General features: G+C 43.8%; 1 protein-coding gene across 5 annotated transcripts in view; it reads left to right on the top strand.

Annotated features, from left to right (window-relative positions):
- Zc3h7a (zinc finger CCCH-type containing 7A) overlaps positions 1 to 20,740 on the top strand; it is a 37,787-nt gene that overhangs the window by 2,275 nt on the left and 14,772 nt on the right. For 4 of the 5 annotated variants that reach the window (XR_004116470.1, XM_031362693.1, XM_031362722.1 and 1 more), the window contains 10 exons: positions 8,565 to 8,666; positions 10,220 to 10,259; positions 12,008 to 12,205; positions 13,893 to 14,051; positions 14,236 to 14,316; positions 14,409 to 14,447; positions 16,449 to 16,482; positions 16,713 to 16,993; positions 19,268 to 19,475; positions 20,538 to 20,602. Coding sequence is in view for 4 of the 5 variants with exons in the window: in XM_031362693.1 (XP_031218553.1) it covers positions 8,599 to 8,666; positions 10,220 to 10,259; positions 12,008 to 12,205; positions 13,893 to 14,051; positions 14,236 to 14,316; positions 14,409 to 14,447; positions 16,449 to 16,482; positions 16,713 to 16,993; positions 19,268 to 19,475; positions 20,538 to 20,602 (1,173 nt within the window). In the remaining variant the exon portion in view is untranslated. Of the gene's footprint in view, positions 1 to 3,323; positions 3,410 to 8,564; positions 8,667 to 10,219; positions 10,260 to 12,007; positions 12,206 to 13,892; positions 14,052 to 14,235; positions 14,317 to 14,408; positions 14,448 to 16,448; positions 16,483 to 16,712; positions 16,994 to 19,267; positions 19,476 to 20,537; positions 20,603 to 20,740 lie in introns of all 5 variants that reach the window. The other variant, XM_031362711.1, reaches the window with a different exon arrangement.

Raw genomic sequence — 20,740 nt, 5'->3', positions numbered from 1 at the left:
TATGTGGGCTGGACATCAAACGAGGGTCATCAGGTTTGGCAGTAAGGACATAACCTGTCTTGCAACTCTGTCATGGCTTTCTAAGTGACGTCATTGATGTTAAAAAAAAAAAAAGATTATTTTTGCCAGGTTTTGCCCCAACAAGAATTTTTGCAAATTTGCCTCTTAATTTTACAAGTTTAGCAATATGTTGTCTAGTTAATTTCATAACATTATGAAGAGAGGATGTGAATTTGGAGCCAGGGCTTGCTCCAGCATGCATGATGAGAAGGCAGGCAGTGTCAGCCTTGAGCAGGAGGGCCTCCGTGGGGTCAGAGCACACAACTGCCACACAGATTATCTCAATGACATCTTTTCTTTCCTTTTTTTTTTTTTAATACAAATGCTTTATTTAACAGTTGCAGGTCATTCCAGGGGCTAGGTAGTGGGTACCCAGACCCAGCAGCAAGGTCAGCGCAACCTCCAAGCTTCTCTTTCTGACTTCAATAGGGTGAGCACCTCGCCCTCTCTAACAGAGCCTTTAACATTTCGGATGATAGAGTGGCTGGTGTCATCCATAAATCTCACTCACACCTGTGTGCACTGTCCCTGCGAATCCATCCTGCCCGGTGCTTTGGTTACACTAGCCAGCTTGAATCCGACCTGCCCAGCACTTTGCTTACACTAGCCAGCTTGATGGGCTGCACATGACTTGTGTCCATGATGGCGGCGATCTGGCGGAGAGATCTTTTGAAGAATCCCAGGTTTGAGTCTGAGATGTAGGATTCCCTGTGAGTTGCTTTCTCTGGCACAGGGGCTGCTTCTGGTATGGAATTGAAAATCTCTTGGCTGTTTCAAAGCTCTTGCTGTGGGGAAGGGAGGATTTAGCTCAGATCAGGAGTTACCTGTCTGGTGCTCCCTCCAGTTTCCAGGAAAGGGTCTTATCTCAAGAAGAAAGAAGCTGTCTCAGGGAAGGAAGAAGCCTTTTCAGAGAAGGGAGAAGCTGTTTCAGGAAGAGAGAAGCTGCCTAGCAGGGTTTGTCTACCTGGATTGCAGGGCGTGGCATTTTGCCCTCTTGCCCAGGGCTGGATAAGTGAGGAGTCAGCTAGTGTGCGCTGTTTGTGCGCTGTTGCAAGACAAGGTTCTCAAAAACGGTTACTTGAACCACTTGGCTTTATTTTGTTGGTTTTTTGTTTATTTGTTTTGTTTTTTGAGACTGGGTTTCTTTTGTTTGTTTGTTTGTTTTGTTTTTGTTTTTTTTTTTGAGACAGGGTTTCTCTCTGTAGCCCTGGCTGTCCTGGAACTCACTCTGTAGACCCAGTTGGCCTCGAACTCAGAAATCTGCCTGCCTCTGCCTCCCAAGTGCTGGGATTAAAGGCATGAGCCACCACTGGGCTGAGACTGGGGTTTTTATGTAGCCCTGGTTGTTATAGACCAGGCTGGCTTCCAAATCACAGAAATCCACCTGTCCCTGCCTCCTGAGTGCCAGAGACTAAAGGTGTGAGCGCCACCATCATCTAACTTGGTTGTTGTTTTAAATCTGGTTCACAGGAAATCTGAGGAGAGATCTGGCTCAGTGGGTAAGGTGCTTGCTGTGCGAACCTGAAGACTTGAGTTCATCTCCAGAACCCACAGAAAGGTGGAAGGGGAGAACTGATACGATACAGTTGTTATCTGACTTTTATGTGTGTGCCATGGCACACAGACTCACATACATATTACACACAAAGAATGAAACCTTAGGGACACTTTTTTAAAAAGCAAAAATACAATAATACTGGACCACTTTTTCTTGTATCCCTTAAAAATATCTTTTATTTATATTTTGACAATTTTATACATATATCTTGATCATATACATATCCAGAATGCTTTGCCAGTCCCATAATGGTAGTTGAGTTGGGCCCACTTGGTAGACCATCTGTTGGTGTGTCTTGTAAAGATGGTGGCTTCACATGAGTATTTGTATCTAAAAATGTCCTGGCCAAGCATAGTCCATGGAGTAGTTTTCTTAGAAGTCTTTCCTGGCCCCTCAGCTTGAGCTAAGATGCGTTAAATGATTCCCCTTGAGTATGTCTATGTGTGCACATGTGTGCAGAAGCATGCTTACGCTATTCCTCTTGGGTGACCATCCAGTGACCACCTGTGTCTGAGCCCAGGCAACCTGAGACAGGCACTGACCCTCCTCCAGGAGCCTGGGCCACTTAGCACAGAATAGTGAGGCTAGCTTTGAAGTGTGGCTCTGTCACTTCCTCGAGCTGTGTCTTGAGGCCAGCTTTGTGTCCAGAATCACTTTTTTGTGTATCCTCATAGCACTGAGGTCAGATGATTTACTACAGGTAAAGCTCTTGGTATAGCCGTGGGGGGTGGGGAGAGACAGAGAGAAACAGACAGACAGACAGACAGACAGACAGACACACACACACACACACACACACACACACACACACACACACACACACACACACACACACACACACACACACACACACAGACAGACCGAGCGTGCGTGCAAGCCCCGGCTGCCATTTCTGTCTCAGTATGTTGTAGTAGCATCTCACTTTTTTTGGGATCTGCTCATGGGAGCTGTTTTCTCCCCATGCAGTGAAAGTTGAAAGGTTGTGGATTTCACCATACTAGGCTTGTGCTAGACGGAAGGACAATCAATGCCTTCATTAGAACAGGATCCAAGGCGATTCTCCCTCCTCATGTAACTTCAGGCAAATAAGGAATTTTAAGGCAGCTGATCTCTAAAAGAGATCAGAGATTGTAGCTCATGACTTACATGAGCTAATTAGAGTTAATGAGACTAATTGCTACCTAACTGGATTTTCTGATTGGATGTGTGCTGCTGACAGCCCTCCCTCAGTTTCTTGTTGTGTAGGAAATGGATTGCCATACTCTTTGGGGTGTCCCTTATGGCTTTCGGTTCTTCGTGGCTGTCATCTATGTCTATTCCTAATCTTCACTGTTCCTGGGAGTGGGTAGATGTAGAGTCCCACCATAGCTACTCTGCATTCCCATCAGCCATTTTCTGTTTGGACCTTTTCTTTTGGTGCTTCATTTGTTTGCTTTTCCTTCATTACTTCTTTTGAGATGGTCTCCTCCTGTGGCCTGACTAGCCTGGCACTCCCCATCTTTCTGACTGTGTCCTCAGGTGTATGCTGCCATGTGCAGCTTGTTCCACTCTGTTTTGTGAACAGTTCTACAGAGTTCCTGATGTCTGTTGTTCATACAGACAGTGTCAAGAGGCAAGGTCCCTGTTTAGCTGATTGATAGAGGCTAAGGTGGGCATTGTGGCAATTTAAGTTGAGAAGGCAAGGTCCCAAAACGTGTCATTTAAGCCCAGACTCCGGTGTGAAAAGGAGCCAGCTCTGTGGAAGACTGGGATGTACACTGGACAGAGAGAACAACAAACAATGCTTTTGAGGTAGGTTACTTCAGACCGTCTCACAATCCACAGAAAGCCCGTGTGGCCTGGAGGAAGAAGGGAAGCTTCTTTCGTGCTTAGCAAGGAAGCGAGGTTTCCTCTCAGTGCACCGGTGGACTCTCCCACAAGTGCAGTAATAACTCTGGGGCGTGTTCATTTGTTTGGATTCTTTGAGATTGAGATGTGGTCTTTTTTAAAGCTGAGACTGACCTTGAACTCCTGATGCTCTTGTCTCCAGAACAGCTAGTACTACAGGAGTGCACCATCATTCCCAACTTCTAAACTGTATTATTACGAGAACCTTTCTCCAAGTTCCCTGTGGGAAGTGGATGGGAACGGGTGTAGGAGGAGGTCTTAAGAGTCATGGGATGCCTGGTGCTCCCATGCTGTCATTGGTGGGCTTTGAGAGTTGATAAGATGTGGAACTGTGAATAAAAGAGCTGTCTACACTGAGTTTCTGGATCGAGGAACTGGCTAGGTTTGGGAAGAAAACTTATACTGTACTGGCTGGTTTTGTGTGCCAACTTGACACAGGCTGGAGTTATCACAGAGAAGGGAGCTTCAGTTGGGGAAGTGTCTCCGTGAGATCCAGCTATGGGGCGTTTTCTCAATTAGTGATCAAGGGGGTAGGGCCCCTTGTGGGTGGTGCCATCCCTGTGCTAGAAGTCTTAGGTTCTATAAGAGAGCAGGCTGAGCAAGCCAGGGGAGGCAAGCCAGTAAGGAACATCTCTCCATGGCCTCTGCATCAGCTCCTGCTTCCTCACCTGCTTGAGTTCCAGTCCTGAGTTCCTTTAGTGATCAACAGCAATGTGGAAGTGTAAGCTGAATAAACCCTTTCCTCCCTACCTTGCTTCTTGGTCATGATGTTTGTGCAGGAATATAAACCCTGACTAAGACATATACTTAATGGGGCCAATTAATTAATTAATTAGCTCAGCAGTTAAGAGTATTTGCTGCTCTTCAGAAGACCCAGGTTTGGTTCCTAGCATCTACATGGTACCTAGCATCAGTTACAGCTGTCTGTAACTCCAGTTCAGGGGATCCAGTGCCCTCTCCTCCCATAGTGCATGTACATGAAGCAACATGATATTGTTTAAAAAAGAATTTACAATTAGTCACCAAAAAAAAGTATCAATAGCTCTAGAATTTTGAATATGAGAAAGATGACCTTTAGTATGTAATGTATTAGTATTTAGTCAGTGTAGAATAGATGAAGTTTTACTAAGTGTCGGGGTAACTGGAAGTCCAAGGAGGGGATTCTTACAGGAATGTGTATTTTAACATTATTGCTTACAGTAAAATGGTAGATCACATTTTAATTTAATGATTCCTAAGTATGTGGAGGGCACAAGTTGATGTCAGCAGGCTCCAGGGATCATCCTCTGTTGGCTTTAACGTCACTGGCATTACAGATGTACATTCCTGGACCTGGCATTTATATGGGTACTGGAATCAAATTTGGGTCCTCGTGTGTGTGTGTGTGTGTGTGTGTGTGTGTGTGTGTGTGCAAGTGCTTTACTAAGTGAGCCTTCACTCCATTTCCTGTATTCTCTTTCTTTCCTTCTCTCTCTATCTTTCTTCCTTTCTTTCTCTTTCTTTCTTCCCTCCTTCCTTCCTTCCTTTCTTTCTCTCTTTAAGATTTATTTATTCTTAACATTTATTTATTTTATGTGTGTATACTGTCACTGTCTTCAGAAATACCAGAACCATTACAGATGGTTGTGAGCTACCATGTGGTTGCTGGGAATTGAACTCAGGACCTCTGGAAGAACAGTTGGTGTACTTAACCACTGAGCCATCTCTCTAGTACCCCAGATTTTATTTTATTTTATTTTATTTTATTTTTGGTTTTTCGAGACAGGGTTTCTCTGTATAGGTAGCCCTGGCTGTCCTGGAACTCACTCTGTAGACCAGGCTGGCCTCGAACTTAGAAATCCACCTGCCTCTGCCTCCCAAGTGCTGGGATTAAAGGCATGCGCCACTACTGCCCGGCTCAGATTTTCATATTTTAATTCTTGCACATTGAGGTGTTTTGAGTATATGCATATCTGTGTACCATGTGTATGTAAAAGAGGGCAGTAGATACCCTAGGACTGGAGGTGCAGATGGCTGTGAGCTGCCATGTGGATTCTGAAAACACAGGTCTGGAAGAGCAGACAGTGTGCTTTAGCTGCTGAGCCATCCCTCCAGCCCCTAGATCAGATTTTTTTTTTTTTTTTTAAAACTAGTAAATACTAGAAGAAAACATTTTAAAAGTTATTTTATAATTTCAGAATGAATATATTTCTGAGTATGTCAGAGTCTAGTACTTGCTTCAAAAGCACATGCGCTAAACTTGGAATAACATCAAGATTAGCTTGGCCTCTGTACACAGATGACCCACAGATTCATGACTCTGTCAAACTCCAGAAGACACAAAAGAAAATATTGACGAATTTAGCTACTGAGAAATAAAGTGTTTGCTGTGGAAAATCCTAGGACAAAAAAAAAAAAAAAAAAGACAAAATTGGGAGACATCTTAGGTGTTTTGTCTCGGTAAAGAGTTCCTGTAAGCAGTAAACTCAGCTGGGAGCAAGTTCATGGAGGAGGCATAAGGAATGTGAGTCTGGAAAGGGCTTGAGCTCTCACCATGCTATAGACTGCTTTCGCCTCCCTGGTTGACAAAGGTGAGCACTCAGTTCCTTGGTGGTGTGCTGGAGAAGGAGCCCTTCTGCTTGCGGTGGGCAGTGTTACTCCACACACCCATTCCCTATCCTACAGAGGTGAGTGATTCCCTGTGTGCCTGGGGAACCTGTGAGCTTGTAACAGCAGGAGATGCACACCAGGGCTTGGGTAAATTGTGGTACAGCCTAACCACAGAGCACTTTGTATGGTATGTGTGGGTAGCTATGGAATACTATTTGGTACTTAGTGCAGAAGGCCAAGTACAAAACATCCTAATAGAACAAATAGTCATGCACAGAATGGTTTTTCTTCTAAGAGACCATTGTAGACTCCAGAAATCACAAAGGGCGCCTATAGAGTACCATGAACCTTTTACCCTTCTCCCCTTGATGACAAAGACAAGTAGGCAGATGCAGTCTAGTGGTAGACTACATGGTAGATTACATGTTTAGTCTATGTGAGGTCTTTGATCCAGCCTTCCAGCCTTTGGCACTCCCTGCCACACTCCCAACACACAAAAAGTAAGTAGGAGCGAGCTGGGCTGGAGAGAGCAGCAGTGGGTGGGACACAAGTAAACAGTCCCATTCCAGAGAGAGAAAGGGAGGGGGGAGAGAGACAGACAGACAGACAGACAGACAGACAGACAGAAGCTATATTATCCTTGCCCTTTGTCTAAGGAAAATCTCAGAGGATGTCAACCCCTGAGCCAATTCTGCTGCTTCCAGACCACACTGTTTAAAAGCTGTTTCAAAATTCTAGAAGTAGCAGGTGGTGGTAGTGGTGGCGGCGATGCACACCTTTAATCCTGGAACTCTAGAGGCAGAGACAGATGGATCTCTTGAGTTTGAGGCTAGCCTGGTCTACAGAGTGAGTTCCAGGACATCCAGGGCTAAACAGAAACCCTGTTTCAAAAAACCAAAACCAAACAAACCCAAACAACACCAAACCAAAAACAACCCCAAAATTCCGGAAATAATGTCATTGTATTACTTTAGTGTCATGAACTTAAAATGAAACTACTTATTGCATGTATGCATGGGTGTTTTGTGCAGGTAAAATACATGTCTGTGTACCATTTGCATGCCTGGTTCCAGAAGAAGGTGCCGGGCACTTTGGGATAGAAGTTACAGATAGTTATGAGCCGCCATGTGGGTGTTGGGACTTGAGCCTGGGTCTTTGGAAGAGCAACTAGTGCTCTTAACCACTGAGCCATCTTTCTAGTCTCCAGTGGCAGCCCTGGTTGTCTTGGTACTCACTCTGTGATTAAAGTTGTTTGCCACCACACCCAGTTTAGTTAGGGAAATATTTAAAAACAAGTGGTAGGTGTCTTTTCTGAGTGCCACCTTTACAGTATCTAATACAAATGCTTAGCATTTGACAGTGTTGGGAAGACAAAATGGATGTGTGGCGGTCAGCCTCAGGCTTCCAGTCCTGTGTACCTTACCCTGACAGTGGCAAGCAGTAGTGAACCAGAATTCCCGGCTGCCAGCTTGAAGTGTGGCTGGGACTTCCCTTTGCTAAGATACCCCGTTCGTTGTCAGTTTCAGTTCTCAGTGGAAGGTGATGGGATGCCCCTCCCCCACTGGCTCCCCCAAGGATATTTGGCAGTGTCTGGAGCTATGTTTGATTGCCACAGATGGTGGCTAGAGAGGCTGTTAACCTCCAGCAGTGCGGACGATACCCAACAAGCAAGCACTGAGGCTCAGACGCTGAGCCTGGGAGCCTAGCTTGGGGATCAGGGAATGCATACTTTAAAAGTTTATGTGTGTGGGTGTTTTGTCTGCATGCATGTTGATGTACTACATGTGTGCAGTGCCTGAGTGGGGCTAGAAAAAGGCATCAGATCACCTGGAACTGAAATCTCAGATGGTTGTGAATTGCCAGTGTGGGTGCTGGGATCTAAGCACAAGTCCAGGAAGAGCAACCAGTTCTTATCCACTGAGCCATCTTGCTAACCCACAGAAATCCGTTCTTTATTTCAGGGTCCTTCTCAGGAGTTCTTTTTAACTTGCTGGGAACTACTCCATGAAGGCTGCTCAAAGGACTGGCTAGCCGTAGCATGAAGTTGCTGTATTAGATCCGTCTGGGGTGTCAGTAAGGGTTAGCTCAGGAGCTCTGGCTCTGCTTACTCAGAAGTCAGACCCCTCCGAGGCAGGCAGATGCAGAGGTTTCTTTTCTGGAGATTTCCAAAAGCTTAACAAGACGGAGATTGTTCTGTGGCAGTTCATGCATGTGAGTTGAGAGGGAAGAAACAAACCCCCATATTAGGAAGGGCTATGTGACTTTGTGTGGAGGCTATTTATGAGGGGCATACAGGATGGGCAGAGTCACAAGACCACAGGGACCCCAAAGAAAGGCCTACCAGGCTCCTCAGTGTCCAGGACTTTTGGAGGTGGGTATGTCCTGGCCTGAGTGAAGGGCCCAGAGTTATGAGTGTTTTATCGGGAATCTAGAATTGCTGGCAGTAATTTTGTGCCTTGTTTCTTTTCAGATTGCTCATTTAGCAAGTGGATGTACAGGGTAACATGTCCAGTGTGTCCGAGGAGAGAAGAAAAAGGCAGCACAGCATAAAGGAAGGTCTACAGTTCATCCAGTAAGAGCGTGACACATCATGGCTGGTGTGCTTGTATGACGGCTACCCTGGCTGGTGTGCTTGTCTGACGGCTCCCCCGTATTATGGAGTCTACACATGGAGAAACCCAGGAACTCTTTTGGGTTTTTTTAGAACTGTGCTGTTCTGTTTTTTGATAAAATCTCACACTGTAGCCCAAAGCCAAAAACTCCTAGCAATCCTCCTGCCTCAGTCTCTAGGCATGAGCCACCATATCTAGCAAGGCTGAGAAATTTCATAGTTTTCAGGTTGGGTTAGAAATGACATATTTCAAGCCGGACAGTGGTGTTGCATGCCTTTAATCCCAGCACTTGGGAGGCAGAGGCAGGCGAATCTCTGAGTTTGAGGCCAGCCTGGTCTACAGAGTGAGTTCCAGGACAGCTAAGGCTACACAGAGAAACTCTGTCTCGAAAAAACCAAAAAAAAAAAAAAAAAAAAGAAATGACACATTTCCACGATAATACTTTTTTTCCTTATCCTTGGATATTATTATTTTTATTGCTGGTTTTTAGGGCTAAAGCTCCGATATTACAGCGTCTTCTCATAACTTAGATTAAATAATTGTGTTCCCATTGAAGCATTCTGATGAATTAAACGTCTGAAGAAGTGAACATCTGCAGCAGACAGGACTTTCGCCATCAGACTATACTGTTAGGAACAGACTAGTGACAGACAGATTTTCCCGGGTGCATGTCCAGGCAGGAGGGCCTCTCTGTTCCCTCTGAGGAGGGGACATTGATCTCCGATAAGTCAGATCACAAAGTGTTAATAGTTCTGAACTATTTTTAAAAGGAATAAATGCAGAAGTAGTGTTGAACTTAGGGAAACAATAACTGTGATGGTGTTCCGTCCCTGAAATCTGAGCACTGGGTTAACCCCTGCACTCAGGACTGCGGAGCTCAAGGCCAATCCGGGCTGTTTGAGACCCTGGTTTGTTTTTGTTTTTTAAAAGCTGGGCAGTGGTTGCAAGAGTCTTTAATCCCAGCACTTAGGAGTCGGAGGCAGGTAGATCTCTGAGTTCGAGGCCAGCCTGGTCTACTGTGTGAGTTCCAGGACAGCCAGGGCTACACAGAGAAACCCTGTCTCTGAAGAAAAAAATGTGTTTTGAACCAACACCAAGCCAAAAACAACAGATTTTTGTTGTTGTTGTTGCTTTAAGGTTTATTTTTATGTGTTTAAGTTTTTCCTCCGTGTGTGTATGTACACTATATGTGTGCCTGGTGCCCTCAGAGGCCACAAGAGAGTGTTGGATCTTTGAGGTGCCGTTCAGCTGCTGGGAACTGAATCAGGAGCACCAAGCGCTCGTAATTACTCAGCCCTCTCTCCAGCCCTGAAAAGCACAGTTAAGATAATTTCTGGCTGAATTATGCTGATAGGGGAACTGTCATGGTAGAGCGTTCTTGTAATCCCAGAACTTGGGAAGTGGAGGCAAGCTGATCTCAGTGAGTTCCAGACCAATCAGGGTTACTGCCTTAGAACAAACAAAACTTTTAGTAGAACTTGGTAATTACAGGAGATTTGTTTCTTTTTCTTAGGTCTCCGCTGTCATATCCAGGGACCCAGGAGCAGTATGCGGTAAGGATCTGGGGAGGCCTATGGCTGGGCACAGGGGTCAAGAACTATAATATGCAGCAGAATTCTGCAGCCTAGCCTTGACTGTCACACCTGACCAGCTGCCATCCTTCATAAAGAGAGCTTTACCTAAACACTGCAGCCACAGCCAGTTGTTCACTGGTTCTCTGTGGTGCCTGTGTGACATCGGGCAGAACTCAAATGTCCTGTAGTGCTTTAAATTCTCTTTGACATTTACAGAAAAAGCTGGCCAATCTCTTCTGTATAGTGCATCCTTTTGCAGGCATTTCTGGACAGTTGTCCTGCAGTTTCTTTCCTGTGTTAGTGTAGTTTGAATTAGTATGCAGTTTTAATCCTTTGCCAATTAACTAACATTTATCAAAAATAAGTGGGCTAGAATTCAGCAGAGAATGTGGGGTATCATTATTTTTGTTTTCGTTAAGTCCTGAAAGCAGTGAATGAGGATTGTTTAGATGGGGGGGGGAAGAGCTGAGGATGAACTGGCCAGACCCAGGGAGAAAGTGACCATTCCTTTGGGCTTTGGACTACAGAGTTGTGGCTTTGAATCTCTTGAGGGTGTGTGTTTCCAAGTGTCCACCTTTCTCCTTCCCTGTGTTCAGTCCCTCCTCTTCTCTTCCCTGTGTTCAGTCCCTCCTCTTCCCTCTCCACAGAGGAGAGTCAGACAGTATTTGAGCTGAACTACCCAGAGAAACCCTTTTGTTTTCCACATATGGAACTGGGGCCCACCTAGGTTAAGTGGTATGTCACAGCTACATCAGGCATCCGGGTCTGGTTTGTTCGTCAGTAATCTAGTCATTTTAAACATGTGTTTATTAAGACCAAAAAAATTATCTGATCTTGTGATAGAAAAGATCTTTTAAAGTTATCAAGCCATTATTTACACTTATCAAAAAATGGATATAATCACTCAATAATCAAATTACTTAGCTTACTTTCCTTTCCTTAAATCAAGAAATGATCTAAACAAATAGCTTATGAAAGGAGAAATGCAGGGCCAGAGAGATGGCTTAGCATGTAAGGGTGCCAGGCATTAAGCCTGATGACCTGAATTTCTTCTATGGACCCCACAGAGTAGAAGGAGAGATCCGCCTCCAGCTCTGACTGATTGGCCTCCACTCATGCACACAACCACTCTCCCAGCCCTGCAAATAATGTAATGCTTTTAAAGAAGAAATGTAAATGGTCTGTAAAAATGTGGAAAGGTTCAAGCATACTGGTAAAGACATGCAATGCAAATACTAAAGGGTGCTGTGCATGTGTGCATACCTCACATACATGTTTCCTTGTATGTGCACAACAGCACGCTGAAGGCATTTATTACTGTTGCCTTATCAGAAATACTAGTCAAAGGCTTAAACTAAAGCTGGGTATGGTGACTATTGCCTGTAGTCTCAGCTCTTTGGAAGCAGAGGCAGGAGGATGGCTGCAAGTTTGAAGCTGTAAGTATAAAATGGACTCTCTTGACTGAGTACTTCCTCCAAGTGTTATCTGCACAGAATCAGAGACATACATGCAATGTGCTTTTGGCCCTAATTTTCCTGATAAGGGGAATGTATTTTCTCTTGCTAATGTAGGCAAGGTGAACTTCCTATCGAGTCAGCAGTGGCAGGCTTGCTAACCATAGTTCTGCCCTGTTATCTACCGGTGCTCTCTGGGGTTTTAAGCATAAAGATGATATTTATTTCTGTTTTTGCTTGTTCTTGTTTCAAGAGGCAATTTTCTCTTTTTAGGTGTATTTGCATGCGCTTGTGAGAAATCTTTTTAATGAAGGAAATGATATTTATCGGGAATGTGACTGGAGTAGCTCTCTAATTCAGTACTCAGAAGCTTTGAGTATAGCTAATTATGCAAAGTCTGAAGAAATTTTAATTCCTGAAGAAATCATTGAAAAACTTCGTATAAATTGTATTGCCTGCTATTCTAATATGGTGAGTTGGGAATTTTAAAGTAATTCTGGAGGGTTTTCTTCAGTGATGTACTACATTAATAAAAAGTCATTTTCCTAACTTTTGCCCTGCATGAGGTATGGAACCTTGGGCCTTGTGCTTTCAGGGCCCTAACGTAAGAGTAGGACATCTACCACTGAGCTGCACCCCTGGCCTGTTAGCTCTGTTCATGTGTGCTCATGGATGGCTAATGTTGTTTTCTATAATGGATTCCTGATCATTAAGCTATTTATATTTTCCTTTTAAAATTGACATATCAGTACTAGAGATTTGTGGCATAACATGTGGTGTGTCAGTGATGTGTGTGTATACTATACAGTGTTCAAACCAGGGTAAGAGTTATTTGTTCACAGTAAGAACATAGGCAAATCCTTCTTTTTCTTCTATTTTTTATTTATTTTTTTAATTTTTTATTTTTTATTTTTTTTTTTTATTTTTATTTTTTTTTTGAGACAGGGTTTCTCTGTGTAGTCCTGGCTGTCCTGGAACTCACTCTGTAGACCAGGCTCGCCTCAAACTCAGAAATCCACCTGCTTCTGCCTCCCAAGCGCTGGGATTAAAGGCATGTGTCATCACTACTCAACCTTAAAATTTCTTTTTAATTTTATTTTTACAAAGAATTATTGTTATAGTGCTATGCTCCTGGAGGGCTTCTGGGTGCCAGCCAAGAGCAGGCTCTTGCAAGATAAATCTACAATATTTTTGTTACTGTTTTGTTTTTCAACAGGAAGTTTTATTTTATTTCTCATGGGGCTGGGGATGAAATGTAGGGCCTGCACATGCTGGGCAAGCACCCCATCGTTGAGCTGTGGCCTACCTCCTTCCTCAGCCCTCTTGAAATACATAGCACACTGTCATTACCTAGAGTTACTCACTTTGCACTTAAATTTATTATTTTATTTATTAATATGGGAGAGAGCAGAGAGAATGAGAGTATAGAATTCAGAGGCCAACTTTTGGTTCTTTAGTTGCACAGTGGGTCATCAGGGTTACACTGCAAATGTTTTTACCTGGTGAGCCATCTCACCGACCCCCCATTTGGCTTTAAAAATATATTTCTTAGATTTATTTCTTTTGCTTTATGTTTTGCCAACATGCATGTATGCACCATTCATGTGCAGTGTGTATGAGTGTTTCGTCTGTGTGGCTGTGCACTGCCATGTTTGCCTGGTGTCTGTAGAGGCCACAAGGGGATGTCTGATTCCCTAGAATTGCAGTATCAGTCAGTTGTGAGCCTCCTGATAGACAGATGCTGAGAATTAAACCTGGGAACTCTCAGAGTGGCCACCAGTGCTTTTAACTGCTTATTTATCTCTCGAGCCTCCACATTTGTCATTTTTAATGGATTTAAAAGCAGTGATGACAGGAGGAGGAAAATGGGGCACACATGTCTCAGAAGCTGTCTCCCTTGGCGATCGACCTAGGACTAAGTACTCAGATCTGTCTGACATAGGAGAGGAGTATATAGATGATATTCGTGATAACTTACCTACTTTTATGTATGTGGAATATTCTAACAATCACTCAAATGAAAAAATAGCATTGCAAACTTTGAGTTTAAGTTGAATGTTATAAAATGGGGTCATGCATTTGTCTTCATGTATGAAACAGGTATGGAAGACAGTATTAATTTTGTGATTCTGGCTTCCTCTTCGGCCTTTGCCTCCAGGGCCTCCGGGATAAAGTTTTAGAAGACTGTAACGCTGTCCTCAGTGTTAATGCCAGTAACTACAAGGCTCTGTACCGGAAGGCTAAGGCTCTGCGTGACTTAGGGCACTACAGAGAGGCCTACGACGCTGTGGCTAAGTGCTCCTTAGCAGTGCCTCAGGTATGGAGTTGGTGCTTCGGCTTGTTCGTTAGCGTCGTGAGTATTGTACAGCTCTCACATGCAGAAAGAGGCAAGCTGTCATGCAACCTTCAGCTTGCATTAGTTGAATGTCATAGCTGACAAGGGCCACAACCCTGCTTACTTGCTTCACTACAGATACATTTATGAATGTTGCTCTTTCCAGGATGAACATGTAATAAAATTAACTCAAGAATTAGCTCAGAAATTGGGATTTAAAATAAGGAAAGCATATGTTAGAGCTGAGGTAAGCAAAACTTCTCTCTCAGAATTCTTTTCATTTTGTTTTATAATCTTGAGTCGGTTCTGTTTTGAGATTCTGTTTTCATTTTATTTCAGCACTCACTGAAAGCAGTTCCTGGGGATGTGGCTCCCAAGGTAGGGTTATTACCTGTACAAGCTCCTGCTTCTGAGGAAAGCAGGAATGGAGGGCTTAGCAGCTGTGCTTTTTGTATTTTTAGTGTGGTTCTCTTTGATGCCTCAAACATGAAACTGGCCATGACTTCCTATCACCTTAGAGAACAAAAAACAACTCAAGTCCTATACTTTAGTTTCAGCCAGCATTTCCTGCAGGCCGCTAGAGCATGTGACAGGATGTGAACACTTAAATGTTCGGTTTTCTTTGAACTATGGCTCTGGGCCAGATAGTAGTTTTGAGAACATTGGGGTTTAAAAAAAGAAAAGAAAAAAAAGAATGCTGGGCAGTGGTGGCGCATGCCTTTGATCCCAGCACTTGGGAGGCAGAGACAGGTGGGTTTCTTAGTTCGAGGCTAGCCTGGTCTACAGAGTGAGTTCTAGGACAGCCAGGGCTACACAGAGAAACCCTGTCTCAAAAAAAAAAAAAAAAAAGAAAGAGGCTGGGGGCTGGATGGAGAAAGGGCTCAGTAGTTAAGAGCACTAACTGCTCTTCCAAAGGTCCTGAATTCAGTTCCCAGTAACCACATGGTGGCTCACAACCATCCATAATGAGATCTGACCCCTTCTTCTGGAGTGTCTGAAGACAGCTACAGTGGTGCTTACATATAGTGAATAAATAAATCTTTAAAAAAAAAAAAAGAGTAACTTAGGGGGAAAAGTTCATTTCCAGCACTCATGTGGCAGCTCATAGCCATCAGTGACTGCAGTTCTAGGGGATCTGCTGCTGTCTTGTGCCCTTCCAGGACACCAAGCATATATGTGGTGCATAGACATGCCCAGCCAAAACATAGGTAAAATAAAATGAACAAATCTAAATTTTAAAACTCTTTCAAAAAAATTAAACAAGACAACTTTCTCAGGAAATGGCTATAGATGCTATTGATCTCAGGTCTCAGAAGCAGAGAGGCAGGAGGAACTCTGTGAGTTCAAGGCCAACTTGGTCTACATAGAGAGTTCCAGGACAGCTAGGGCTACATAGTTAAATACTGTCTTGTTTTTTTTGTTTTTTTTTTCAGGGGGAGGTGTTGCTTCAAAACAGGGTTTCTCTGTGTAACACCAGCTGTCCTAGAATTCACTCTATAGACCAGGCTGGCCTCGAACTCACAAAGATCTGTCTGCCTCTGTCTCCCAAGTGCTGGGATTAAAGGCATTTGCCACCACTTCCGGCAATTATTCTTTCTTTAACCTTGAAGTAAACTCTTGTGGTTTTTGGGATGGCACTGGCCATTTTGAAGAGCTGTGGATGTGGCGAGGTCAGTTTCTGTTCCTAAATAGCCTTTGAGGAGTGCCTTCTGCTAAGTACACAGTGTTTCCCAGTTTGGCTATGCACTCAGTGGTCTAGGAGGGTAAGGTGAGCCAGGATAATACAGTGAGATCTATCTTAAAAAGAAAGTAAAAAGCGAGGTCTGATGATGATGCCTGTGTAACCTCAGATGTGGAAGCAGAAAGACCAGATTTTCAAAGTTGTTCTCATCTCAGTCCTGAGTTTGAGGCCACCAGGGCTACATGAGACCTTTTTTTTTTTTTTTTTTTTTTTTTTTTGAGGTAGGGTTTCTCTGTATACCAGGCTGGCCTTGAACTCAGAAATCCACCTGCCTCTGCCTCCCAAGTGCTGGGATTAAGGTGTGCGCCACCACCGCCCAGCTATGAGACCCTCTTTTAAAGGAAGAGCAGGGCATAATGGTGCACAATTTTTAATCCCAAACTTAGGAGGCAGAGGCAGGCAGATCTCTTGAGTTCCAGCCCAGCCTGGTCTACAGAGCGAGTTCCAGGCCAGCCAGGGCTACACAGAGAAACCCTGTCTGGAAACACACTAACAAAACAGAGTAGAAGACTGTCCTTTTGATTTCTTGTATCTTCTCAAATGTCTTTGCAAATCTGCACCACCCTTTTAGGATTTTTACAGATTATTTTAGAGTTTAGAATCTTGAAAACATGATTCATTGTTTGTCTAATTTCCAGGCTGTGAACTATTCTGTGGAAGATATTGAGCCAGGTACGTTTTTACTTTCGATCTTATCCCTCTGAAATATGCCTGCCAGCTTGCCAGGGTTAGTCTGTGCATATTCTATAGTATTGCCCAGTGAGGTGGCTGTGTGATGGAAGTGAGGTTGGGACTGCATCCATAATTTCACCTATCCTTCATGCCCTCTGTTATTGCCCAACAACAGTCCTACTTTGTAAATACGGTGTCTTAGAGTGAGTAAATTTCTATGTATGTTACAGATTTGTTAACCCCAAGGCAAGAGGCACTTTCGATTGTCTGCCTTCCTACATCTGGTTTTTCTCATGTCGTTGGGAGTGAGCTGGCCTCTGTTCCTATTATGCCTGTAACTTCGGTTTTGCAACTGCAAGTGGATGAGAGCCCTCTGCCATCCACAGTGTTTGCAAATGGAGGGAAGATTCCCTTCACCGTATCAGACGCTTTTCTAGATGATGACATTGTTCTTGGAGATGAAATAGATGCTCTTCTTGATTCTGCCCCAGAAGCAAATGCTGCTGTTATGGTGAGTTTCACTGTGGCCAGGCGGTGGTGGCACATGCACGCCTTTGATTCCAGCACTTGGGAGGCAGAGGCAGGCGGATTTCTGAGTTCGAGGCTAGCCTGGTCTACAGAGTGAGTTCCAGGACAGCCAGGGCTATACAGAGAAACCCTGTCTTGAAAAAAAAAGAAAGAAACATGAGTGTGCATGTGAAGTGTGTAGGTGACCATGAAGGCTAGAGGACAGTGTCAGATCTGTAGTTACTGGCACATGCTCGTTACCTCACATGGGCACTGGAAACAGAATTCTGGTCTTTTGGAAGAGAAGTATCTTAACCGATGAGCCATCTCCCCTGCTCTGTTTAGTCTCCTCTCCTCTCTCCTCTCCTCTCCCCTCCCCTACCCTCCCCTGCCCTGCCCTGCCCTGCCCTGCCCTGCCCTGCCCTGTCCTGCCCTCTACTCCCCTCTTCTCTCTCTTAAATATTTTTATTTATTTATATATTTTCTAACAGTTTACAGGGATTGAACTCATGTCCTCAAACTTACAAGACAAACACTTTACCCACTACGTCAACTCCCCAACCCTACTTTCTCTTCTCAAGGACATAGCTACCTCTTATTTAAATCATGATATGACATGCTAGGTAACTTGTATTGCATCTAGGATTAACTTTGGATTTCTTACCTTGGCATTTTATTTGCTTCTGAGGATAACTGGATAACTTGGTCATTTCTGAACAATAGAAAGAAGCATACTGTCTAGAAAGTAGTAAGCATTTTTGGAGTAGGAAGATTAAGCATAACACTGATAGAGAACAGGCATTTGAGAGCTCAGGAGACGGGTCAGTGACTAAAGTGTTTGCCATAAGAGCTTAGGACCAGAGTTTGATTCCAGCACCAGTGTAAGAATGCTAGGTATGGTAGTATAAGCTTGTAAGCTCAGAGATGGAAAGGTGGACACAAGCAGATTACTGGGGCTTACTGGCCAGCTAGTGTAGCCTAATTGGTGAGCCCAGGTCCTAAAAACAAGGTAGGTAGCTCCTCTGGAATGATACCTGACCTTTATCTCTGAACTTAGTGTCTACTCAGGGATGGATATACACACACGCACGTGAGCGCGTACACACACAAACACACACAGTACTCAAACAATTAAAAAATGAATCTTAGCCAGGCATGGTGATATATGTCTTTAATTACAACACTTGTGAGGCAGAAGCAGGAAAACCTCTGAGTTTCAGGTCAACCTGGTCTTTATAGGTAGTTCCAGTCCAGCCAGGACTGTATAATGAGACCCTTTCTCAACACACACACACACACATACACACACACACACACAGGCGCATCTTGGCTTTTTTTTAAGCCTAAGTTTACTCAGTGGGTAACCTGAGTTGGGAGCACATACTCCCTGCCTTTAAGCCCAGAGCTAGGCCATGCAGAGACAAGTGCTTCCCAACAAGCTCTTGGTTCAGTAAAGATACCCTGTGCCAGAATAAGCTAAAGCAATTGAGGACATCTGATGTTAGCCACTGGCTTTCATACATGCCCATAATGAAGATGTTAGCCACTGGCTTTCATACATGCTCATATGAAGAGGCATACCAGTACATGTATGCATACACCACACACATGATCTTTGTCTTGTAGCACATACTTACTTGTGCGTGTGTGTGTGTGTGTGTGTGTATAGAGAAGTGAGAGGACAGATTGCAGTGGTCAGTCCTTCTCTTCCGCCATGTTGGGTTTGACAGCAAGTGCTTTAACCTCAGAGCCATCTTGCTGTCCCCTATTCCCCTTTCTAAACAAATTTTAAAAGTTTAGAAGTAATTACAAAATAAATAAAAGTGTGAATTGAGGGCTAAGAATATAACTCATGTTTTGTAGCATATATGAAGCCCTGGGTTACACCCTCAGTTCCAGACTGCATAGTGGTGTGGGAGGTAGGGCAGCCGGGTCAGGAGCTCAAGGTCATCTATGGTAGCAAAGTACGTTTGAGCCAGTCTGCATGAGACCCTATCTTTTAAAAGGTCTCTACCAAGATTCCATCTTAGTTGGGAACTGGATCTTAGAGGAATCAGTCCATCGTGGCGGGGTGGGTATACCATGGCGGGTAGCAAGCACTATTCTAAGATTGTTACAGTGAACCTTCATTTGGATGCAAGCATCTGTGCAGCTCATTCCCTCAGTTGGGGCATGGAGGGGTGGTGGAAGAGGTCGGGTTTGATAAGCTGGTGGTAAAAGCAGGACGCTAAGCCAATGAAAGAGGGTCTTGGATCTTGCTGCCATTTCTTCTCCTCAGTCCTCCACCCTGCTCAGAGGACCCCTCCCGACTGCCAATGCAGCTCCGAGCTTGCCCTTCGGGACACCATCCCTGCTTGGAACCTTGCCCAGTGGTGCAAGGTATGCTCCTCAGCCCTCCTTTGCAGAGTTTTTTCCACCTCAGACGCCATCCTTGGAAGACTTTTACTCTTCTTTAAATTCATTTTCAGTGACTGAATCCAAACGAGGTAAGACTTTCTCCTAAATTATAAATAAGTGCAGTCAATTTTCTAAAAATAAAAATATGCATCATAATTTTATAAAGCACTTTTAGGTGGTAGTTTCTTGAGTTGTTTTTTATTGTGGCTAAACTGTAAAGAGGAAGGCTTCAGGTTTGAACTTGGCTTGACTTCACTGCTGTTGTGAGAGTAAGAAGCAAGGGCATGCGGCAGGCACGGGAATGTCACTGACTTTACATCATATGATTGGCTAAGCTGCTGCTCATTGTCTTAGAGTAAATGATTTAAAGTGTATTCTGCAGTAAAAGTTGATTCCATCTTAAAGCATATTTTAATGGGAAAACATTAAAACTAGCTTCACATCTGGGTTTAGTATGATAACATTTAGACCTGGTTGGGCCAACCGCTGTTGAGCTCAGCAGCCTTTGTCCTATTTTATCATGGAGTACTGAGGGCTTGGTCTGACCAATACTAGGCAGAATACTTGGTTTTGGGTTTTTGTTGTTAGTTTGCTTTGGTTTTCTGGAGTGCTACACATAATATATAAAGTGTTCTATTGTTGAGCTACACCCGGGTATCCCTACATACCATAAATAGTGAGGAGAGTCTTCATATCTGGGGGGGGTATTGTTTTATAGTGAAAGGGTAAAAGTCTAAATTACTGTTTCAGAAGTTTACAGTGAAGAGGCTGAAAACATAGGCTACAGGATGACAGGGGAAGGTACTGCATGGTTGACTCAGATGAGGTGGCCCTAGTGCTGCCTGCTGCTTAGTGTCAGAGAGGAGGAGTCTACTTAGTTATTTGAATATGGGTATTACTTTCTTAGGTTGCTCTTAGTCCTATTCAGTAGACCCTGCTGTAGATAATTTTCCAATAATGGCTAAGGGTTGTCTTTGTTCTTGGCTTCTAGAAGAAAGACCTAAGCCCTCTTTTGTCAATAGTGAGTAAGAAAGCTTCTAGGATGGGGACGGGAAAGCTGTGGGAGCCGTGGCTAGTCAGCTGCAGTGCCCTTGTGTGCTGATTCTCTGGGTAGAGTGAAAAGGTCTGTTGAAGTCTTTTTATTATTTTAGATCTGTCCACCTCAACTGCTAGAGAGGGAACAACGCTTAACAACAGTAATTCCTCCCTTTTACTTGTAAGTGTCACTTCCTCTTTTGTGAATACGTCGCTAAGATTGAATATAGGCCTGTACTTAATTAACTGGATTATGTGGTTAGAAACAAGGGTCTCCTTTGATTTTTTTTTTTTTTTTTTTTTTTTTTTTTTTTTTTTT

The sequence above is a fragment of the Mastomys coucha genome, unplaced genomic scaffold (assembly GCF_008632895.1).
Source record: "Mastomys coucha isolate ucsf_1 unplaced genomic scaffold, UCSF_Mcou_1 pScaffold12, whole genome shotgun sequence".
NCBI lineage: Eukaryota > Metazoa > Chordata > Mammalia > Rodentia > Muridae > Mastomys > Mastomys coucha.
This window is presented reverse-complemented; position numbering and strand designations above follow the sequence as displayed.